Consider the following 19335-nt stretch of genomic DNA (forward strand, 5'->3'; position numbering starts at 1 on the left):
AATAATTGCAGTCAGAAGAAGATATATCTGCTACTAGGAAAACGATGTCAGGGTTCATCTTTCTCTAGCTGTATTATGCAAAATTACATAGCAAAACTGTCATATTGCATTCAAAAATTAATGAAGAAAAAGCTTATTTCAAATTAAAACAGGAAATCATGGCTTCAGTAGTGCTTAGAGCACAAACTGTGAATAGTGAAAGAAGTATTTGATGTGAGTAATGTTTCACTTGTTTTTCTGGTTATACTAAAAATATGGAGAAGACTAGAAGTTATTTCATCATGCTTGTTCTGTTCTTATAGTGCAAGTTGTTAGTGATTTACCCTTATCACCACAGGTATCCTTTATTGCCCATGACACAAGGTTTTAGTTTCTTACATTCAAAATTTTATGAAAATACTTTTTATTAGTATAATACCAATTATTATAGTATAAAATCTTAGCTAACAATCTACATTTTGTATACAAGTTTTAAGTTCTTAATTATGTAAGAAAATATTTTTTAAAATCCTGAATTTCCCCTATTGTGACTTATGTTTGCTGGGTATTGTTTTATACAACACTCTGTCAGTAAATACAAAATTAAATGTAAGTTATTCACTATAAAATTATCATTGCTCAGACAAATCATAATTTTTATATACTTCAATTTTGTTTGGTTACAGACCTATCAAATAGAAAATCAGCTCCTCCTATCACACCTACTAATCACATTTTCTCTTTCAGAATTGTTAATAGTTCTCTCTTATGTTTAATTATGCATTACCTGTAACCAATAGAAAACTCAAGGTTTTTATCTATCAAATGTACTATATTATGTTGTGTACATTCTGTTCTGAACAGATAATCATAAATTTTACAGGCATTGTTCCCATGGGAAAGGTAATGATTGGCTTGAATGAATTTGTAATGGCTGTTGTTGTATAGTTAAAAAGCCAAAAAAAAAAAAATGGATTGTTATGGTAAATTGCTTTTGCATGTTATTATTTTGTGCTATTTGGTGAATTATTTAATTAAATAAAGTATAAAAACTAGTATTACAAAAGTAGGGTTAAGTGACATCAACAGCTGATAATGAAAAAATACTTGAGTAAATATATTATCTCTTTTTTTTCAAGTGTTTTTGTTATGATAAAATTAACTAAAATATGAATCTCTTTTAGTTAGTTAAGGTTAAATTAAGTAAAATAACTAATAATAATACAATAAAAATATTTCATGAACCACACATGCAAGCAGTTCAGAGTAGCTTGTAGGTAAGGTAATTGAATAGTTTAACATTAGCTGCACATTTCCTAAGTGATTTTACAACTTAGGTTTTACAAGTTAGACATGGTTCAAAGGGAAATAAAACAATAAACTCTAAATTATTAATATATATATGTACTGTAATGAGTTTAAAGCTACTTATGGTAAATGAATGTAGTTTCCTGTTACATTTGAAGTAATTCTAGAAAGAAAACAGGGTAACTTAGATTTCTTTTCTTTGCTGGTTACTAGCTTGTCAAATTAAAAAAAATTGCATATAGGGTTAGGATAGAGAAAATACCAGATAAAATATAAAAATGTATTGGAAACAAGCACTTGAAATGTATTTAGGAGGTTTTAGAGATTATTGCCCTGAAAGGTTTCTGGTGTGTCAACGATAGAGTCATGGTTCTAAAACTTAGTGGAAAACCATTTGACATTGGCATTATTCAAACTTATGCTCCAACTGCAGACAAGTTCATGACAGAAATTGAAAGATTTTATGAAGACATTGAAAAGGCAATGAAACAGCTAAAATCACAAGATATTAAGATCATTATGGGAGAGTTCAATGCAAAGGTTGGAAAGAACAAAATAGACAAAACAGTGGGACCATTTGGAATCGGAGAGCTAACTGAAAGAGGAGAGAGACTTGTTGATTGGTGCAAAGAGCATGACATCGCTGTAATGAATACTTGGTTCAAGAATCATCCAAGAAGATGTTGGACATGGAAAAGCCCTGGAGACAGAGTGAGAAACCAAATTGACTTTATCTTGATGAAAAAACGACACCGTAACTCCATAACATCATGCAAATCTATGCCAGGTGCAGACTGCAGCACTGATCACATCCCAGTCGTAGCAACCATGTTAGTCAAACTGAAAAAGTTAAAGAAATCCAAAAAAGAACCAAGACTACAACTGAACCTTCTAGAAGAAGACGAAGAGCTGAAGAAGAAATACATCGTATGTGTGAAGAATAAATTTGATATCCTTGACAGTTTGAATACTGCTGAAGAAAAATGGCAAAAAATGAAGGAAAGCATCCACGAAGCTGCTAAAGAACATATTCCTACTACCAGAAAAAGAGTAAACAAAAAATGCATTACTCCAGAAATCCTTAATCTAATGGAGGAGAGAAGAAAAGCTAAACCTAATAAGGAAAAATACCAAAAAATGAATATTTGTGAAGAAAAAATGCAATGTTGCCAAGGAAGAATGGATTAACATACAGTGTACAGAGATTGAAAATAACAAGGTAAAAGACAGCAAATATATGCATAAGAAAATTAGTGAAGTGACAGGAAAGACTCCATCAGCAAAACCAGGATGCTTAAAATCTAAGAATGCAGAAATCTTGATGGATAAAAAGGATATACTTAACAGATGGTCAGAATATATTGGGGAACTATATAATGACAACAGAAGCCCAACCCCACACATAGAAATAGACACAGAAGGCCTTTCAATTATGCCTGATGAAGTGGAACATGCAATAAAGAAGATACATAAAGGCAAAGCAGCTGGTCCAGACGACATACCCATTGAACTTTTATTAGCCCTAAAAGAAGTGGGAATCCAGGAAGTGACAAAACTACTGAACACTATTTATGACACGGGTGAAATACCGGAAGACTTTAAAAAATCAGTCTTTATTGCATTGCCGAAAAAGTCCGGAACAACTGACTGTGAACAGCACAGGATAATTAGTCTAATGAGTCATCTTACCAAGGTTCTTTTAAGAGTGCTCATGTCTAGAATGAGGAATAAGATAAGACCAGAGATTTCTGATACTCAGTTTGGATTTATAGCCGATAAAGGCACTAGAAATGCAATTTTCGCTCTAAACATGCTCGTGGAAAGATCACTGGAAGTACAAAAGGATTTATATCTTATGTTTTATCGATTATTCTAAAGCCTTTGACAAAGTGAGACATGGTGACTCATTCGACATGTTGTCAGACCTGAACATCGATGCTAAAGATCTAAGAATCCTTAGAAACCTTTACTGGCAGCAAATGGCAGCTATCAAAATTGAAAATGAATTGAGTGAATATAGACCATTTGAAAGAGGGGTGAGGCAGGGATGTGCATTTTCACCAGATCTTTTTTAACTTATACAGCGAAATAATCCTACAAAACATCAATGAACATCAGGGAGTCAAAGTAGGCGGATGCAATATCAACAACTTGCGCTACGCTGATGACACAGTCCTTATTGCGGACTCCGAACGAAATCTACAGACTCTCCTCACAACAACAGTAGACGAGAGTGAAGAAAAAGGCTTGCAGTTAAACGCAAAGAAAACAGAGTGCATGGTTATCTCAAAACAATCAATTACACCCACATGTAGCACAACCGGCAAGGATGTGAGAATAAAACAAGTCGAAAGCTTCAAATATCTTGGATATACTATAACATCAAATGCAAATAGTGACACAGAAATAAAGAAAAGAATTGCAATGTCCAAGGATACTTTCTATAAAATGAAGTCCATATTCACAAACAGGAACATAACAAATGTCACTAAAATTAACACCTTGAAATCATATGTATGGTCTGTTCTCTTATATGGCTGTGAGAGCTGGACACTGAACAAAGATACAGAGAAGAGATTAGAAGCTGCTGAAATGTGGTTCCTTAGAAGGATGCTAAAATATCATGGACTGAAAGAAAAACAAATGTGGAAGTCATGGAACTGGCAGGATACAAAAGATCCCTCATGAAAACTATAAGAAAGAGACAAATGGAATTTCTAGGACACATCTGTAGGAAGAATGGGATAGAGAAACAGATGCTATGTGGAAAAATAGAAGGGAGGAAAAGCAGAGGGTGTCAAAGAACTAAATATATTGACAGCCTCAATAACTATGTCACCAAGAACTCAATAAGCAACATCGAGTTGATAAGGAGGATTGACAACAGAGAAGTCTGGCATGCCATGGTCGTTGATGTCTGCCGCAGATTTGACACATGAAGAAGAAGAAGAAGAGATTATTGTGATGAAGACAAGTATTTTTAATCTTAACATGAAAACCACTTTGCAAATGGACTGTTCAAAACAAATACTTAATATGTTCAAGAACAAGTCCTTTTTTAGTTTATTAAAAATACTTCACTAAAAATATGATTTATTTTTTGTATGTGAAAGACATTTTTACTGAAAGACTGACAAATTTTGTGAAGATATACACACTATATTAAAAGTTAGTAGTATCAAATGTATAAAAGCTTTGAAGGAATTCAAAGAGGTCATATGATCAGTCAAATTGACTAAGTCTATGTTGAGAGTTACTGGTATGAGAAACATTCAGATGGTAGGATTGAAGGGTGTGTATGTATAGGTTAAAACTTTGAAAATGCTTGAGACTGTTTCTGATTACTTAAATTAAGGCATAGAATGATAAAAAAAATACATTTTCTTGCCAGTGTTTTGGAAATTGTAAGTTCTTAGAAATAGCAAATGATGAGTAATTCTCCATGTAATAGCTTATAATAGGCCATAAAATCTGAGTAATTAAAAAAAAAAGAACCTCTCTACTTGTATTCATCATTCAACAGTCGAGAAATTTGATGTTGAAACTTTTAGCAGCATCCAGGCTTTATCTTATTATCTACATATGGGAAGATTTTAAGACCAGCTTTTTATGAAATGATTGTTTTAAAACTGTAAGCTTTGAAATGATTAGGGCATTTTAATCAGTTATCAAAATTATTTAAAATTAGTGACTAATGAGTGGCAAAAATTAATAATGTAGAAGAGTAGTTTATAATTTTATATTAAATATGAAAACTGTCTTGTATTCCTTACTGAGAGTAATGTATCAAAAATAATGGTTGCTATTATACAAAGAAAGAAAGGAATGAATTATACATTTGTGTTAAAAAGAAATGGAATGCCATTTGTACCATATTTTTGTTGTTAGTTTTAAGACTGTAACCAAACAGTATCTGAAATTATTGCAAAATTTCAAGAGCTTAAAGTTAATTCAGATTATTTTTGTGAATATCGTCCATGTAAACTTATGAAGAAAGCCAAACCTTACATTAACATTTGCTCTTCATAGGGTGCACTTGCTCATTGTTTTTGCTTTTAAGGACTATACTGATTTTGTTTGAAAAAAGGTTTTAACACTGAATCCAGTGTTATATATTTTGAAGAACTTTTCATCAATAATGTATACAGTTAACCAACCAAATTAAGAAAAGAAAGATTTTACAATTTTACTTGGTTTCTGGTAATACAAAATGTCAAGTTGTGGAAAAATTGAACTTTCCATATCTTAACTAACTGTAGTTACTAAGAGATGTAAAATAATTTTATTTAGCACTGTTTGTTACAGTTCTAAAAATTAGGACAGCAACTTCACAGGAACAACAGCAAAAACGTTTCAAGCCCATTAATCAGAACAACACAACAGGGTAAATACCCTGATTAATTATAGAGAGATTCTTTTACTTTTATGACATAATTATTACCTGAGCAGGGTATAAGGCATGATACCTCACCAAGTAAAAGATGAAAAATGTGCATTAGGTTTTTGTACTGACTTAATATTTTTTTTGTGAAATCATTAAATTAGAGAAGTGTTAGCTGTATCTCAGCTGGTACTGGACACATACTCAAAATTGATGGCACTCTGATTGTGAAAGGTACAAGTGGATTCTCATCTACTGTGTCATTTACATGTTAGTGATGGATTCATTTTCCAGAAAGACAGTCACAGTAAGCATGGTGAAATAACACCTGGAAGGTAAAAGAACCTGATGTAACACTTGGTTTTGGTGTGGATTAAGTCCTGATATGAATATTGTTAAGACTGGACTTAAATGAAAGATCAAATGGAGTTATAGTTGAGAGGGATTTAAAGACCATTTCTGAGTTAGAGATTCTTGCAGGTTTCACCAGCTAAGGTGTTACAGCCATGTGCAAAATTTTACTCGTAAAGACAGGATTATGAAGCTGACAAATGTTCCAATAGTAACATTTACATTGCATCTTCCCACCACAATCAAGGCAGGATATCTGAATTGTTAGGTATGGCCTTGTATTCCTAATGCTGTTAGATGTTTCCATTGTCAATGATTTGGTCATTGGAAAACGTCTTGTCGTGGTTCCTTGTCATGTGCCTGTTGTGCTGGTGAAGAACTGCATTGTATTAACTGTAATGGTACACATCCTTCTTATTTTACTTCTTGCCCTAAAAGGGTTGAAGAGAAGTACAACTTTTAAAGACAGTTCACAATATTACTTACCCCAAGGCTCAGAAATTACTATTCCAAATTCCATCTCTGACTTGTAATCCATTCCACTACTACAGTAGACCTTTCTGTGCCTCCTACAGAATCCTTAACAGTGCACCTAAAACTCATACCTTCAAAATAAAAAAAGTTAACGAATTATTGTCTACTTTTATCTCTGACCCTACCACATCTTCCAGCTATTTCCTAACTTTGCCTTGTTCAAGCCCAGGAGTTTCCATGGGGTCTTCCTCTCTTGACACCCCAAAAATTAAACCATTTGTTCATGCCCTCAATCACTGGAATGTATGTCTACAAACATTGACCTGCCTTCTCGATCCAGAGCAGGATCAATAGAGGGGGACAGACCCACATCCAGTAAAGAAGAAAATGTGCAGTAGCAAGCAGAAGGTCTCTTTGCCATATTCTCCTCCAAAATAAATAAAAATGGCCATGCTAATCCAATGAAACTGTCAAGGTTTTCAATCAAATGTGAATGACACCAAGGATTTGATTGACTTTTATCATCCCAAATGTCTTTCTTTGCAGGAAACATTTTTAAAACCTACTAATACAGTCACAATTCAGTATTACTCTCATACTGAAATGATAGATCATGTGTAAGACAAGGACATGTGGGAGTAGCACTGCTGGTTGATCAGCATGTGCCCACCTAGTCCTTGCCATTGAATACAACCTTAGAGGCTGTAGCCATCCGTGTCTCCTTGAGTCGTACCATCATTGTTTGCTCTCTGTACCTTACCCGTGGAAAAAGTTATAACCAATCAGACCTTGATGCCCTCGTTGAGCAACTGCCAATCCCCTTTTTAATTTAGGGGATCTTCATGGACATAATCCCCTTTGGAGTGGTTCATGTATTGATGTGAGAGTCCGTGCTATAGAGCATATGCTCTTGAATCACAACCTGTCTCTCTTCAATACTGGCTCTTACACTTGTTTTCATGTACCCAGTCAGTCATTTACTGCTATTGATCTTTCTGTCTGCTCCCCTTCACTTTTCACTTGCTTTTCTTGGGAGGTTGACATCAATCCACGGGTAATGGTCATTTTCCTATCATATATCAGTCTGGCAATATATCGGTTGGACCTGATGACATACATTATGAGATGCTATGCCACCTTTCTCCTGGCTGTTTTTAACTGGATATGGCAGAAGAATGTCTTTCCTGATGCTTGGTGCCAAGCTATTTTACTTCCTATTCTTAAACCTGGGAAGGATCCAAAGATTCGTTCGAATTACCATCCAGTTGCTTTGACAAGTTGTCTCAGTAAGATGTTAGAGAAGATGATTAATGCTCATCTTATTTGGTTCCTTGAATCAAACAACCTTCTCACCCACTCAGTGTGGGTTCCGAAGACAACGCTTGATGATAGACCACTTAATTTGCCTTGAAACATCAATCAGAGAAGCCTTTTTGAAGTGACAACATCTTGTTTCTATTTTTTTTCCTTAGAGAAAGTTTATGATACAACATGGAGATATGGCATCTAGCGAGACCTTCACTCGTACGGATTGCATAGCAATTTGCCACTTTTTATTAAACGTTTTTTAATGAATTGCCAATTCCAGATTTGTATGGGCTCAACACTTTCCCATTTTTTCCCACAGGAACTTGAAGTCCCTCAGGGCTGTGTTCTGAGTGTCACACTTTCATTATAGAGATTAATGCCATCAGTGAACAGCTACCCCCTACAGTTGCAAATGGTTTTTTTGTTGATGACTTTCACCTGTCACATCTCATGTCAGTCATCATACATGAGGTTTATTGAGCATCAGCTCCAAACAACAATCAATCATATACTTAAGTGGACCACAGCAAATGGTTTTGAACCTTCTCTCTCTAAAACTGTTTGTGTACATTTCTGCCACCAATGGGGTATTCATTCAGATCCAGAACTTCATATTGATGATGTTGTACTTCCTGTCATCCCAGAGGCAAAGTTCTTAGGTCTTATATTTGACTGTAGATTAAACTTTTATTTCACGTATCAAGCAACTTCGTGTCGAATGTATAAGAGCACTGAACATCCTCCGTGTTCTCTCTTTCACCTTTTGGGGAGCGGATCAATACTCCATGCTTAAAATTTATTGTGCCCTTATCTGATCCAAACTTGACTATGGGTCTGTGGTTTATAGTTCTGCCAGACCTTCAGCACTGAAAATTTTGGATCGTATCCACCATAAGGGGCTTCAGCTTTGCACTGGTGCCTTTTGTACTTCTCCAGTCCAAAGTTTGTAGGTTGAGTCCTATGAACCCCCTCTGTATATTTGCTGTTTGCAACTGTCTCTTAAGTATGCTTCCAAACTTCAACCTTTACCACAGCATCCTGCTTGGGGTTGTGTTTTTCATCCTCAGTTAGTCACACTTTTTTATAATAGAAAATCTGTCATTGTCCATTGTTCCTTTTAGCCTTCATATCCGGAAACAATCAGAAAAATTGGATTTATCTTTGGATAGCATAGCACTATCCACAGTTTGGCCTCTTCCACCATGGCTAATTACTGTCCCCAAATGTGACCTATCCTTGAGTCATCTGAGGAAGGCAGATACTCCTGATTGGAAATATCACTCTTTATTTGCTGATCATCTCTCAAATGATCTATCCATTCCCATATATACAGGTGGTTCAAAATCAAGTGACTCTGTAGGCTCTATCATGGTTTGTTACAGTTTGGTTGTAGCACACAGAATCCCCTCTACAGTTTCTGTACTTACTGCCGAATTGTGTGCCATTTCTCTTGCCCTGAATCATATTGAAATTATGCAATATACGAATTGTACGATCTATACTGATTCACTCACCTGTCTATTGGCCCTGAAATCATTCCATTATAGTTACCACCCTATTCTTATCAATATCCAAAACAAACTGACTCATCTCTCTATCATTTATCTCTGTCCAGTTTTTTTGGATATCAGGTCACGTTGGTATTCGTAGGAATGAGCTAGCTGACAGAGCGGCAAAGTTCATCTGCTTTGGCTCTATCAATACCGTACTTGTTCCATACATGGACTATAGTCCAGTTATCAAAACCCGACTGTACACCAGTTGGCAGTCGACCTGGAGTGAACAACGAAATAATAAGCTTTTTCAAATCAAGCCTTCTTTATCTCTTTGGCTTTTTTTATTATTATTATTAAAAGATCGAAGGGAGGAAGTTGTTTTGGCTAGGCTATGCATTGGTCATATTATGTGTGGTCTGTGTGATACTCAGGTCACAATCATACATATTTTATTATCATGTCATCGTTAAAACCAAGAATGACGATGCCATTTTAAACATATTTTTCAGGTAGGTTTTGCCCTTGACATTATCCAATGTCATAGGTGATACTGCCCACATCACTCATGTTTTTACATTTTAAGAGTCATTGGTCTTTTCAACTTAATTTAAGGTTTTTATTGGACTATATACTGTTTTAGCATGATTTCTTTAACACATTTTAATTTTTATTTTGACCTGACCCCAGGACTGGAAAGGCCAACTTCAGGTGACTGACAGCAAGTTTGAACTTAATGCTTCAGTCTTCCTGGTGGGTCTTAATTTTACTTATTTTATGTATTTTTACCTAATTTCCGTATAACATTATAGTATACTACATCTTGTTTGGCACAGATAACCTAGTAGCTTTGTGCCAATAAACGTGAAATAGCTACCTAATTATCTAGAAATGGAACTTAGTTATGAAACATGGAAATATATATAAGTATATGCTTATAAACTGAGCTAAGTAGTAATTTTCCTGTTTATTATCTCCCTACAAAAGTATGTTTGGTAGAAGAACAGAACAATTTTACTGTTATACTAGTTGTGAAGCACTCAGTAGTGATGAATAGGTGCTCAAATGAAACTGCAGATCAACTCTAGCAGCTATTTCTAAGCATCATAGAGTAAGAGGTTGAATGCAGTTACCATTATTTTCTTAGTTCATTCCTAAGTACTAAGCACTACTATGCATATCAATAGTTTGTTCCCAAGTGCTCTTAAAATGATTTTCTGTCATACTAAAACCATTGCAAAAACTTCCCTCTTGTTTTGACTAGCATGGAAGAATAATAATTAAAAAAAAGAAAAGAAAAAAAAGATGAACATTCTGGCTAAAGTATTTAGCAACCTTTTTTAACAATGTTTGAAACATTTAAGAATGGCAATTAGATGCTCAAATAAGGCTATAACTCAGTTTTAGCTGTTATTTATAAGTATCATTGAGTAGCATATTGAATGAGCACTACTATGCTTAGTGATAAAAAACAACAGGTATAATACACTATGTTTAAAGCAAATACAAAATACTAGTGCAGTCTGAGTAATTTGCTTTCATATTGTGTATTTTTGAGTTACAATACAAATGAAATGATTTATTGACCACATAGTTGCAGTCGCTTGTTTGTGACTTTTGTATGTTTGTCATCTACACATTTCTGTAATTGTTTTCGATATTTTTTTGTGTGTGAATGTATATACACACACATTCACTCACGTATTCAGTAGTATCACTTAACCTCAGTGGATGTGATGTTCCTCTAAATCCATTGGCAGGATATTTGCTGAATTTTCTTGTGTCATTTCACATCATTTTTGAAGGGTTTCAGTTTTTTCATCAGTTACTCCCTGAATGTTATTACAAATGTACACTAGCAGTATATTGTTTATTTGTGTGTGTATTATCATTCTAGCTTTCATTCCTAAAATTCTAGTTTTTTTGTTATTGTCTTTTATGTAAAATGTATAAGCCTACAGTGATAGTAAATATTAAATTTCATGTGATCAAAAGTTTTTGTAACTAAACATTATCTTAATTTAAAACAGTTTTTCTGGTTTTAGTTTACTGTATAATTTTAAAGCTTTCATTATGTTACAAGATATTATGAAAAAGTATGAATAGAAATGTTGGGAAATTCAGTAAGTGATTTTGCCTGGAATTAAAAAGCTTTCTCATCTCTGAGTATCCATTACATAAGTTAATTGTTTAAAGCTTTCTCATTTCTTAGTATCCATTACATAAATTAGTTGTTTGTTATCACTTAAAATGGTAAATTTATGTATTCCATTGACCTGGTACTGTTAATTGAAAGAGTGAATGATATTGTTGTAATTATTGTTTAATACTAAACAAAGCTTAAAATGAAAGGAGCAAATAACAAGGTACATACTTGCATTAATTTAGCAATATCTTTTTTATTATGTTATTTCTATTGTCTATTATCTATCTTGTTTTTTACTGTCTAATTATAGTATTGGTGAATCTGAAATGGGTAATTCAGGATCAACCAAAGATGTGGCACTGTTGTAATGTTAGTTTTAGATATTTAAAATTTTTCTTTAGTTTTAAGCATAGGAAAAGCCTACATACTATTTGCTTTGATAAATGTATGACCCTGGATTGAGTCTTTATTTTTTGAGAAGACAGAATAATATTCAGAATGTAATTGAACTGTTCTTAGTTGTGTCTAACCCACAATTCTGCATTTCCATGAAATTTGTTAATTGCTTCCTCAAGACGATAATAATACAACAGTCCATCATGCCTACCTTTTTAAAAATTTACTTGAAGACCATTAAAGCAACTTTATTCATTCTCCTGCGCCAGAACAAAAATTAGAGTGCACTTTGATAGACCAGTTTTGGCATAAACCAAAAAGATACACTTATCTGTTGAGATTAGTGAATTAACTATAGAGAATTGTTACTTAACAGGTTCTTAAAATCTTATGATGTAGAGATTATCCCACTTTCTCTCCAGGTTATTATCCTTGTGAAAGGTAGTACACAATCTGATATTAAGTGGGAGTTTTAATAAATTGGCTTATCAGCACATATTTTCCAAAATAATCAGTTTTAAGTGGTATTTAAAACTAGAAACATTATTACTATCATGTACATATACACTAAAGTGGAGTTCTTAAATTTTTATTCACATTTTTTTTTTGTACTTGTGAAATTTTATTTCATGTTGTTATACTTCCTTTAATATTACCTGTTTTACACCTGATAGAGTGTGCATCACCTTTATTTTTCTACTTTTAGTTGATAGGTTTCAAATTTCTAGTCTAGAACTGTGTACAAAAAACCTTAGGTTCACAGACTCGAGACATTTTTTTTATTTGCATTATTTCACAAAAACTACCTTTTGGAAATTACTAGCACTTTCTAAGTAACTATAATTAATGATTTAAACTTTTCTCAAAACATCAGTTTATTAAAAACAGTTACCTGGTGATTTTCTTCCTATTTTTAAATGAAGTAAAATCTATAAAAGTATTATATAGCATTAAGTGTATTATGATTTAATGGATTTTGAATGGCCTAGTATGGAAATATCTGATGTGTAGTTTTATATTAAAACATTTTAGTATAACAGTTACTGTTTTTGCTTTCCTTATAGCACCAAGGCTTTGAGATGTGTTCAAAGGTTGAGGAGCTTCCTTCTTTAAGTGGAGTACTATTGTCTGTTATTGTGGCCAAGTCCATTTCATTTAGGTAAAAACTTATTTTTTTGTAGATTATTATTTATTGCAGTTATGTTTTTAAAGGATAGCTATTTCTACCAACCTTCTGATTGTGTGTTTTGGTATCTGTTTAATGTGATATATATATTTATCATTTGTTCACCTGTGTGTGTGTCTGTGTGAACAAAGAGTTTTGTAGGCCATTGCATGTTTGGACAGGTATTAATGAAACATGCATGCACTGACGTAGAGGACAGTTTTCTGTTTCACTGTGATTTGTAATTGTTAATAGTGAATCAAAAGACTCATTACACCACAATTTTGGATTCTCTCCTTGCAGGTTGTAGGCATAAATAGTGGTTGTCTCTGAAAACATCACAATGTTCATTACTATCATTAGTCAAACTAGCAGATATCTGACTTCAGTCATTTCAGTTGTTTGAAGACCACTTAATATAATACTTGATAATAACAGTAAAAACTCTCTCATGTCTCCTGCTATCCTACATTTTTATAAACAGAATAGTTGTAGTTGACATCAGTGTTGAGTCTTGAGTGATATTTTAACAGAATGAGCTTTATTTTGAATATTTTTTTATTTTATGAAATGTCATTCATTATTTAGGTTTCTATATTTGGAACACAAAAATTGCAGGAGCAAATAGACTATGTGTATTAATGATATTGTTACTAAAGTGTGTGTGTGTGTGTGTGTGTACATGAGTGTATTTCTGTGTATTAACTAGCTGTACACTTTCAGTTTCAACTACAAAGCTGTACTTCAATAGATGATGGAAGGAGAAATTTTAAAGTTGTAACAAGTGTGTCATAGCACTTCCATGTGTTTTAACAGAGTTTGAAACTTCTGTTTGAAATACAATGGTGGTTGTTTATATTTTATATTTGTATACTATCATATTGCATAATGTGTTTTAATTTTTTTAATTGCTCAATATTTTATGTTAACTGAATGCTCTTATATGATGGTATGTGTTGATTAATTTTTCATCTGAAAATTAAATCTAAATAAATGTTTTGTGAGCATGTTTTCTAAAAATCAGTTATCATAACAATTTTTCTGCACAAAGAATTATTATTTTTTCAGTATTTCACAAAATCATTGTCTTTCAAGTGTATTTGGTGATCTCCTGTAAGTGTCCTTGATTAGAATTTTAGCTTGTGTAAATTTTATATTATGTTGGATATATTCAAATCTGCTTTGTAATGAACCTCATATACTGAACCATAAAAAAACAACTGGTTTTGCAAGAAATATTTCTACAAAGTTAAATGTTTGATCCTACAGTTTATTAATTTTGGTGGTAAAGACAAAGAATTTGATAATGAAGGACAAATGTAACCATGAAGGTGCTTATGAAATGTTTTGACTAAATTTTAGAAAAATCTGTTACCAAAGGTGATAAACATCAATGTAGTGCCATTTGTTGGGTTCAAAAGATATTTAAGTTGTTTTTGACAAGTGCAGCCATTGGTGTTTATTATGTAATATTATCCCTGATTTAACCTATAAATGCATTAATTTTTTTCTGAGTATTCAAAGAATTTATTGCAGGTATGATAAAAATATATATTAAAAGAAAAATGTAATGATTGTAAGAATCAACATAAAATTCCAATTACTCTGGGATTTGAACACAATACTTCCATGTGGTAGTTGAGCGCTGTAACCATTGTAACATGCAGTCTTTGTAATCAGATGGTAACAAATAATTCAAATCACTAAAATAAACTGTTATATTGTTCTGTTTTTTACTAACATTTGTAATATCTTGCTATAAACAACTCAACTGGAATTTGAACTTGAGACAAAACATTGAGCCAATCTGAAAGTTACCAATAGAAAGTAGAGTATTACTTGCAAAGGAGTATTACAAAAAGAATATTGTTTTTATATGTATATAGATATTCAATACTTCTAGTATTTTTGAACAAAGTATATAAAATTATAATTATTAACATGAGGTGTGTTGAGCCCTTGGAATTTGATAATCTAATCTTGGAAAGGCCTTTGAAAGGCTTTAAATTTTGATGTGGCACAGTGTATGAAATTTGTATGAGGAGTAAATCTAAATCTTTTTACACAAGAGTGTATATATGTGTACATTCAGTCATGCAAGAAATGGTTTTGAATTTTAGATATAGTACATTAACCCTATTGCGACTGGTCAAATGCCATGTCATCTTATTTGTTGTTTTGCATTGAAAATGTTATTGAACTACTATTTTTCATGAATTTATGTCAGTAAGTTTGGTATCAAATTGTATAATATAACTCAAATTTTAGTATTATATATTAGTTAATTTCTTAATTTAAAAATAAATATTAAAAGAATGCACCTAAGTATAAATTTTAGTGTGTAATTTGGTATGGTGAATGCAGCAGTGGATCAGATTAAATGTTTATGATGTTGAAATAATACGTTTGTAGTTTAAGATGAATTAGGAACTCAAATTAGTGATATTGACAAGCTAAGATATAAAATAAGAATCTCATATCTTTTCTATTGGTTGAGAAATGTCTTATGTACTGAATTAAACACAGTGGCCCCACTCACCTCTTTCCAATTTTGGAAATGGACCCTTATATATACTGGCTTCAACGTATGATATGTAAATAATAAATCTTAAGTTCAAAATGTCCCCTAGTCACTTGTTTGGACATTTTAAAGTGATTTGAAGCCATTGCATTTTTTCGAACCAAAATATCAAACATTTAGGTTGTGTCTTTAGTCTGCTTGAAATTTTAGACAAATTACAGGTTAGTTGCTGAGCTTGATAAGTTATATATTATAATATCAGTCACATTTCAGTTATTATACATTATATATGTATATAGATTATTTAGAAATAAGTTCTTAAATTAATTTTTCTTAAAACATAGCACAGTAAACAAACGATATAGCAAACAGTTATCTTCAAGTTATGGTGTTTACCATAGGCTGGTAAGCCTTTCAAATTTTGCAAATGAAGCATATCAAATGAATTTTTTTTGGGTGTTTTGTATATATATATATATATTTGAAATAGCCAAAGCATCATAAATAACTATAACAATACTAAAGAATTCTGCTATTCAAATATATACATAAAACCTAAAAAAATAGTTATTTAATTTCACATATTGCATGTGTGAAATTTAAAAACGCTTAGCAACCTATGGCAAACAAGCAAAGAGTACAAAGTCTGTCATAACTAGAACATATAGTTGTTCAGTGTATTAATTTATTTATTATTTTATGTTTTAAGAAAAAGAAGTTTAAGAAGTTATTTATAAATAGTAATAATCTATATATAATGTATTATAAGTGAAATATGACTGTATTTTACCAAATACCAGTATAATAAAGCACAGTCAAGACTTTGTTAAGACTAAAGGTCAGTTTTATATTATTGGATATGGTAACATGAATGCATGTGTGCCACATTAGTGAAAGTTCTCTGATCTTAGCTAGGCAACTGGAAGTCAATATACTAAAAATAATAAATATATAATGTTATTAGATATAGGCTATTTATACTAAACATTTGTATTTTCATGTTATTTGTAGTCAATCTAGAAAGAAAAAAGCAAAATTTATATTTCCTAATTTTTTATGGTGATTAAAAGGCCAATAAAATAGATGGCCCCCATGTAGAGTAGAGAAAATAACAGACAAAATATGAAGTTTTATTGAAACAAATGTTAATCTATATAGGAGGTTTTAGAAAATACACAAATATTTGAGATTTTTGGGATGAAGAATAGGTTTTAATAATAACATGAAAATTGCCTTGCACTTGGACTAGTAATGAAACACTATTTTCACAAATAAATGTTTTTCAGAAATACTTTACTAAAAGAAATATGGATTTTTGTGTACAGAAACTTGCAGTCTTATTAAAAGTCTACCATATTTTGTGAAAGTACACATACTGCATCAAAAGTTATAGTATAACTACTTGTGTATATTATACTGAACCCATCACAAAAGGTTTAAGGAAACATGGATTTTTACTATATCAAAATATTTCTTTATCCAGTAAATACTTGAAATTATGTATATGCACATAAACAAATGAAATGTAATTGTTTCATAATAAAATAAATTGTAGTCCTTCATAAATTTCATTTTATCAGTTTTGTAACATCCATGGTTAATCCTCAGTGAATTATCAAATATGATTAAGAAACTTCTGTGTGAAGTGTAAAATATCTTTTATTTAAAAATGGTAAATATACAGAAATAAAATACATTGAAATATATCAGTAGCTGAAACTCAACTGTGTGTGAACATAAAGAATTTGCTTTTTACTGTTTTATAAATCTAACTGTTATCAGTGTATATTAACATTTTTACTAAATTTGTTTCAGGCTTTTCCTAAAAGCACTAACAGATTGCTTACAGTCAGATGCCATTCTGGGAATGGCAGGTTGCCTTGCAACTGTTCATCTTCTCCATATATTAGCTGTTGATGACTGTGAGTAAACAGTAAAGCACTGTATATTGTTGACTGTGAGTAAACAGTAAAGCACTGTATATTGTATATGTAAGATTTAGTGGTTTGATATTAAGTTTTAAAAACATTTTTTGTGGTAATTTCACACAAAACTGATAAATATCAAAGTTGTTATGTTTGCCTGTTAGTACTGATGCTGATTGTGTTCAATTTTGCTTTCTCAGACACTTTGTAAACAAACTGTACTCACTCAATACTGTGTTGAAGCTCATATAATGTTCTTAAATAAATTCTTCAATTCCATATTCTTTAATTGTGTTTGCTGTTGGAAGACTAAAAGAGTTTTGATTTTTTTACTCTTCAATAAATTGCTTTGTTGTTGTAGCAATTTGTTATTTTAATAATGAAATCAAAACAAAATATAAAATACAGTATAATTTAATCATTTTTTAACTATAAAATTAACCCAAAAGCTTTTTTAGTTCATCTAGCTTAATAACATTACTTAACAGGGTCATTTTGTTAAATCTATATGGATAGTTGCAGTGTAAAATCATTAATCTATTTTGGCCACAGGTTGGCCATTTGGTAGAGCTCTGGATTTGATGATTGGTTAGCTAAGTTTAAATCTGTGCATTACCACAAAATATTTCTCATACTTTAAGCTTTGAGTGTGTTATAGTCAACCCCTTAACCCAGTTGTATGGTGGGTATTATGGTGCTGCTGACTGGCTGCTTTCTCTGTAGTCAGTAGGTGGCAAACACCCTAAGAAACTTTGTGAATTCAACTGATAATTTATTTTATTCCAAAATGATTATAGGATTATCATTTCTTAAAGTTAAAGGTGAATCATAAAATATGTTTGTGCTAGAAGTGTTCTAGAATTATTCAGTGCTTAGAAAGAAGTTTTGATTTTAGCATTAAAAGTAAAAATTGCAATTGTTCTTTTCAAAGTAAATGGTTTCTTTTTAGGTTTATAACAATGTTATAGATTTTGGGTATGTATTAGTAAAATGTGTCATTTTGTTTATATTTAGCATTATTGATAACATCTTTAATGCCTGAGTTAAAAACTGCTATTCACGAAGCAGAAGCTTTGGTCCAAAGAATAGGAATAACTGTGAAATCAGGAGATCCAAATGAAAGTATCACAACTTCTCTTGACAGGTAAGGTTTCCTTTTATATTTTTATAAAAACTTATAGTGCACATTTGAACATGTACATATTAAGTTAAAAATACATATTTTGGACTTCGTGTGATAAAATAGTGAACTATATTGTAAATTTTCCTTCTTATATATGTATAATCAGTTTTACTGTTTTTTTCCAGAAGCTATACCCAGTCAGCTATGGACATTTTGAAGATTGTTAAAGAAAAGCTACGGATACTTTGATAAATGTATTCTAAACCTGAACCTTTCTTCTACTGAAGAATACATAATGTTCTGCTATATGTGTAGCAAATAAACTTGTAGTTGCATACTAAACATTTATTGAAGCTAAGTAACCTTTTTTTTCCCTATTCTGTTGCTTAATTGTAAATATAACCTGAACATTAACCATAATTGTAAATAAATATATTTAATGTTTCTTGCGTTTTTAGTGTTTTCTTTATTTCTGAAAAAATATACTTTAATCCATTAGTCCATTTGATTTGAAAGTAATGTTTCATAAATTTTTTGGTTCAGTGACAGCTCAGCTTTTGTAGAAAGAGAGTAACAAAGGACTTCTTTTTTGGTTTTTCTTTAATGGAGTATTAATCAGAAAGTTATCATTGCATTATATATTAAATATTCATTAAACTAGTGAGTTAACCCTATAACCTTTGATATATGAAAAATCTTGCATTTAATCATGAGTTCAGGAAACACCACAAAAAACAGGAATTAATTCATTTGTTAGATTTAAGA

At 31.7% G+C, this 19335-nt stretch overlaps 1 protein-coding gene across 3 annotated transcripts in view; it reads left to right on the forward strand.

Moving 5' to 3' along the window:
* LOC143237811 (condensin-2 complex subunit G2-like) overlaps positions 1 to 19017 on the forward strand; it is a 97665-nt gene extending 78648 nt beyond the window's left edge. For 2 of the 3 annotated variants that reach the window (XM_076477428.1, XM_076477429.1), the window contains exons 25-28: positions 12901 to 12995; positions 17338 to 17444; positions 18462 to 18591; positions 18756 to 19017. In XM_076477428.1, the coding sequence (XP_076333543.1) occupies positions 12901 to 12995; positions 17338 to 17444; positions 18462 to 18591; positions 18756 to 18819 (396 nt within the window). In that variant the 3' untranslated portion in view covers positions 18820 to 19017. Of the gene's footprint in view, positions 1 to 12900; positions 12996 to 17337; positions 17480 to 18461; positions 18592 to 18755 lie in introns of all 3 variants that reach the window. The other variant, XR_013020279.1, reaches the window with a different exon arrangement.
* The last annotated feature ends 318 nt before the right edge of the window (positions 19018 to 19335 follow it).

This window comes from Tachypleus tridentatus, chromosome 13 (genome assembly GCF_004210375.1).
Source record: "Tachypleus tridentatus isolate NWPU-2018 chromosome 13, ASM421037v1, whole genome shotgun sequence".
Lineage (NCBI taxonomy): Eukaryota > Metazoa > Arthropoda > Merostomata > Xiphosura > Limulidae > Tachypleus > Tachypleus tridentatus.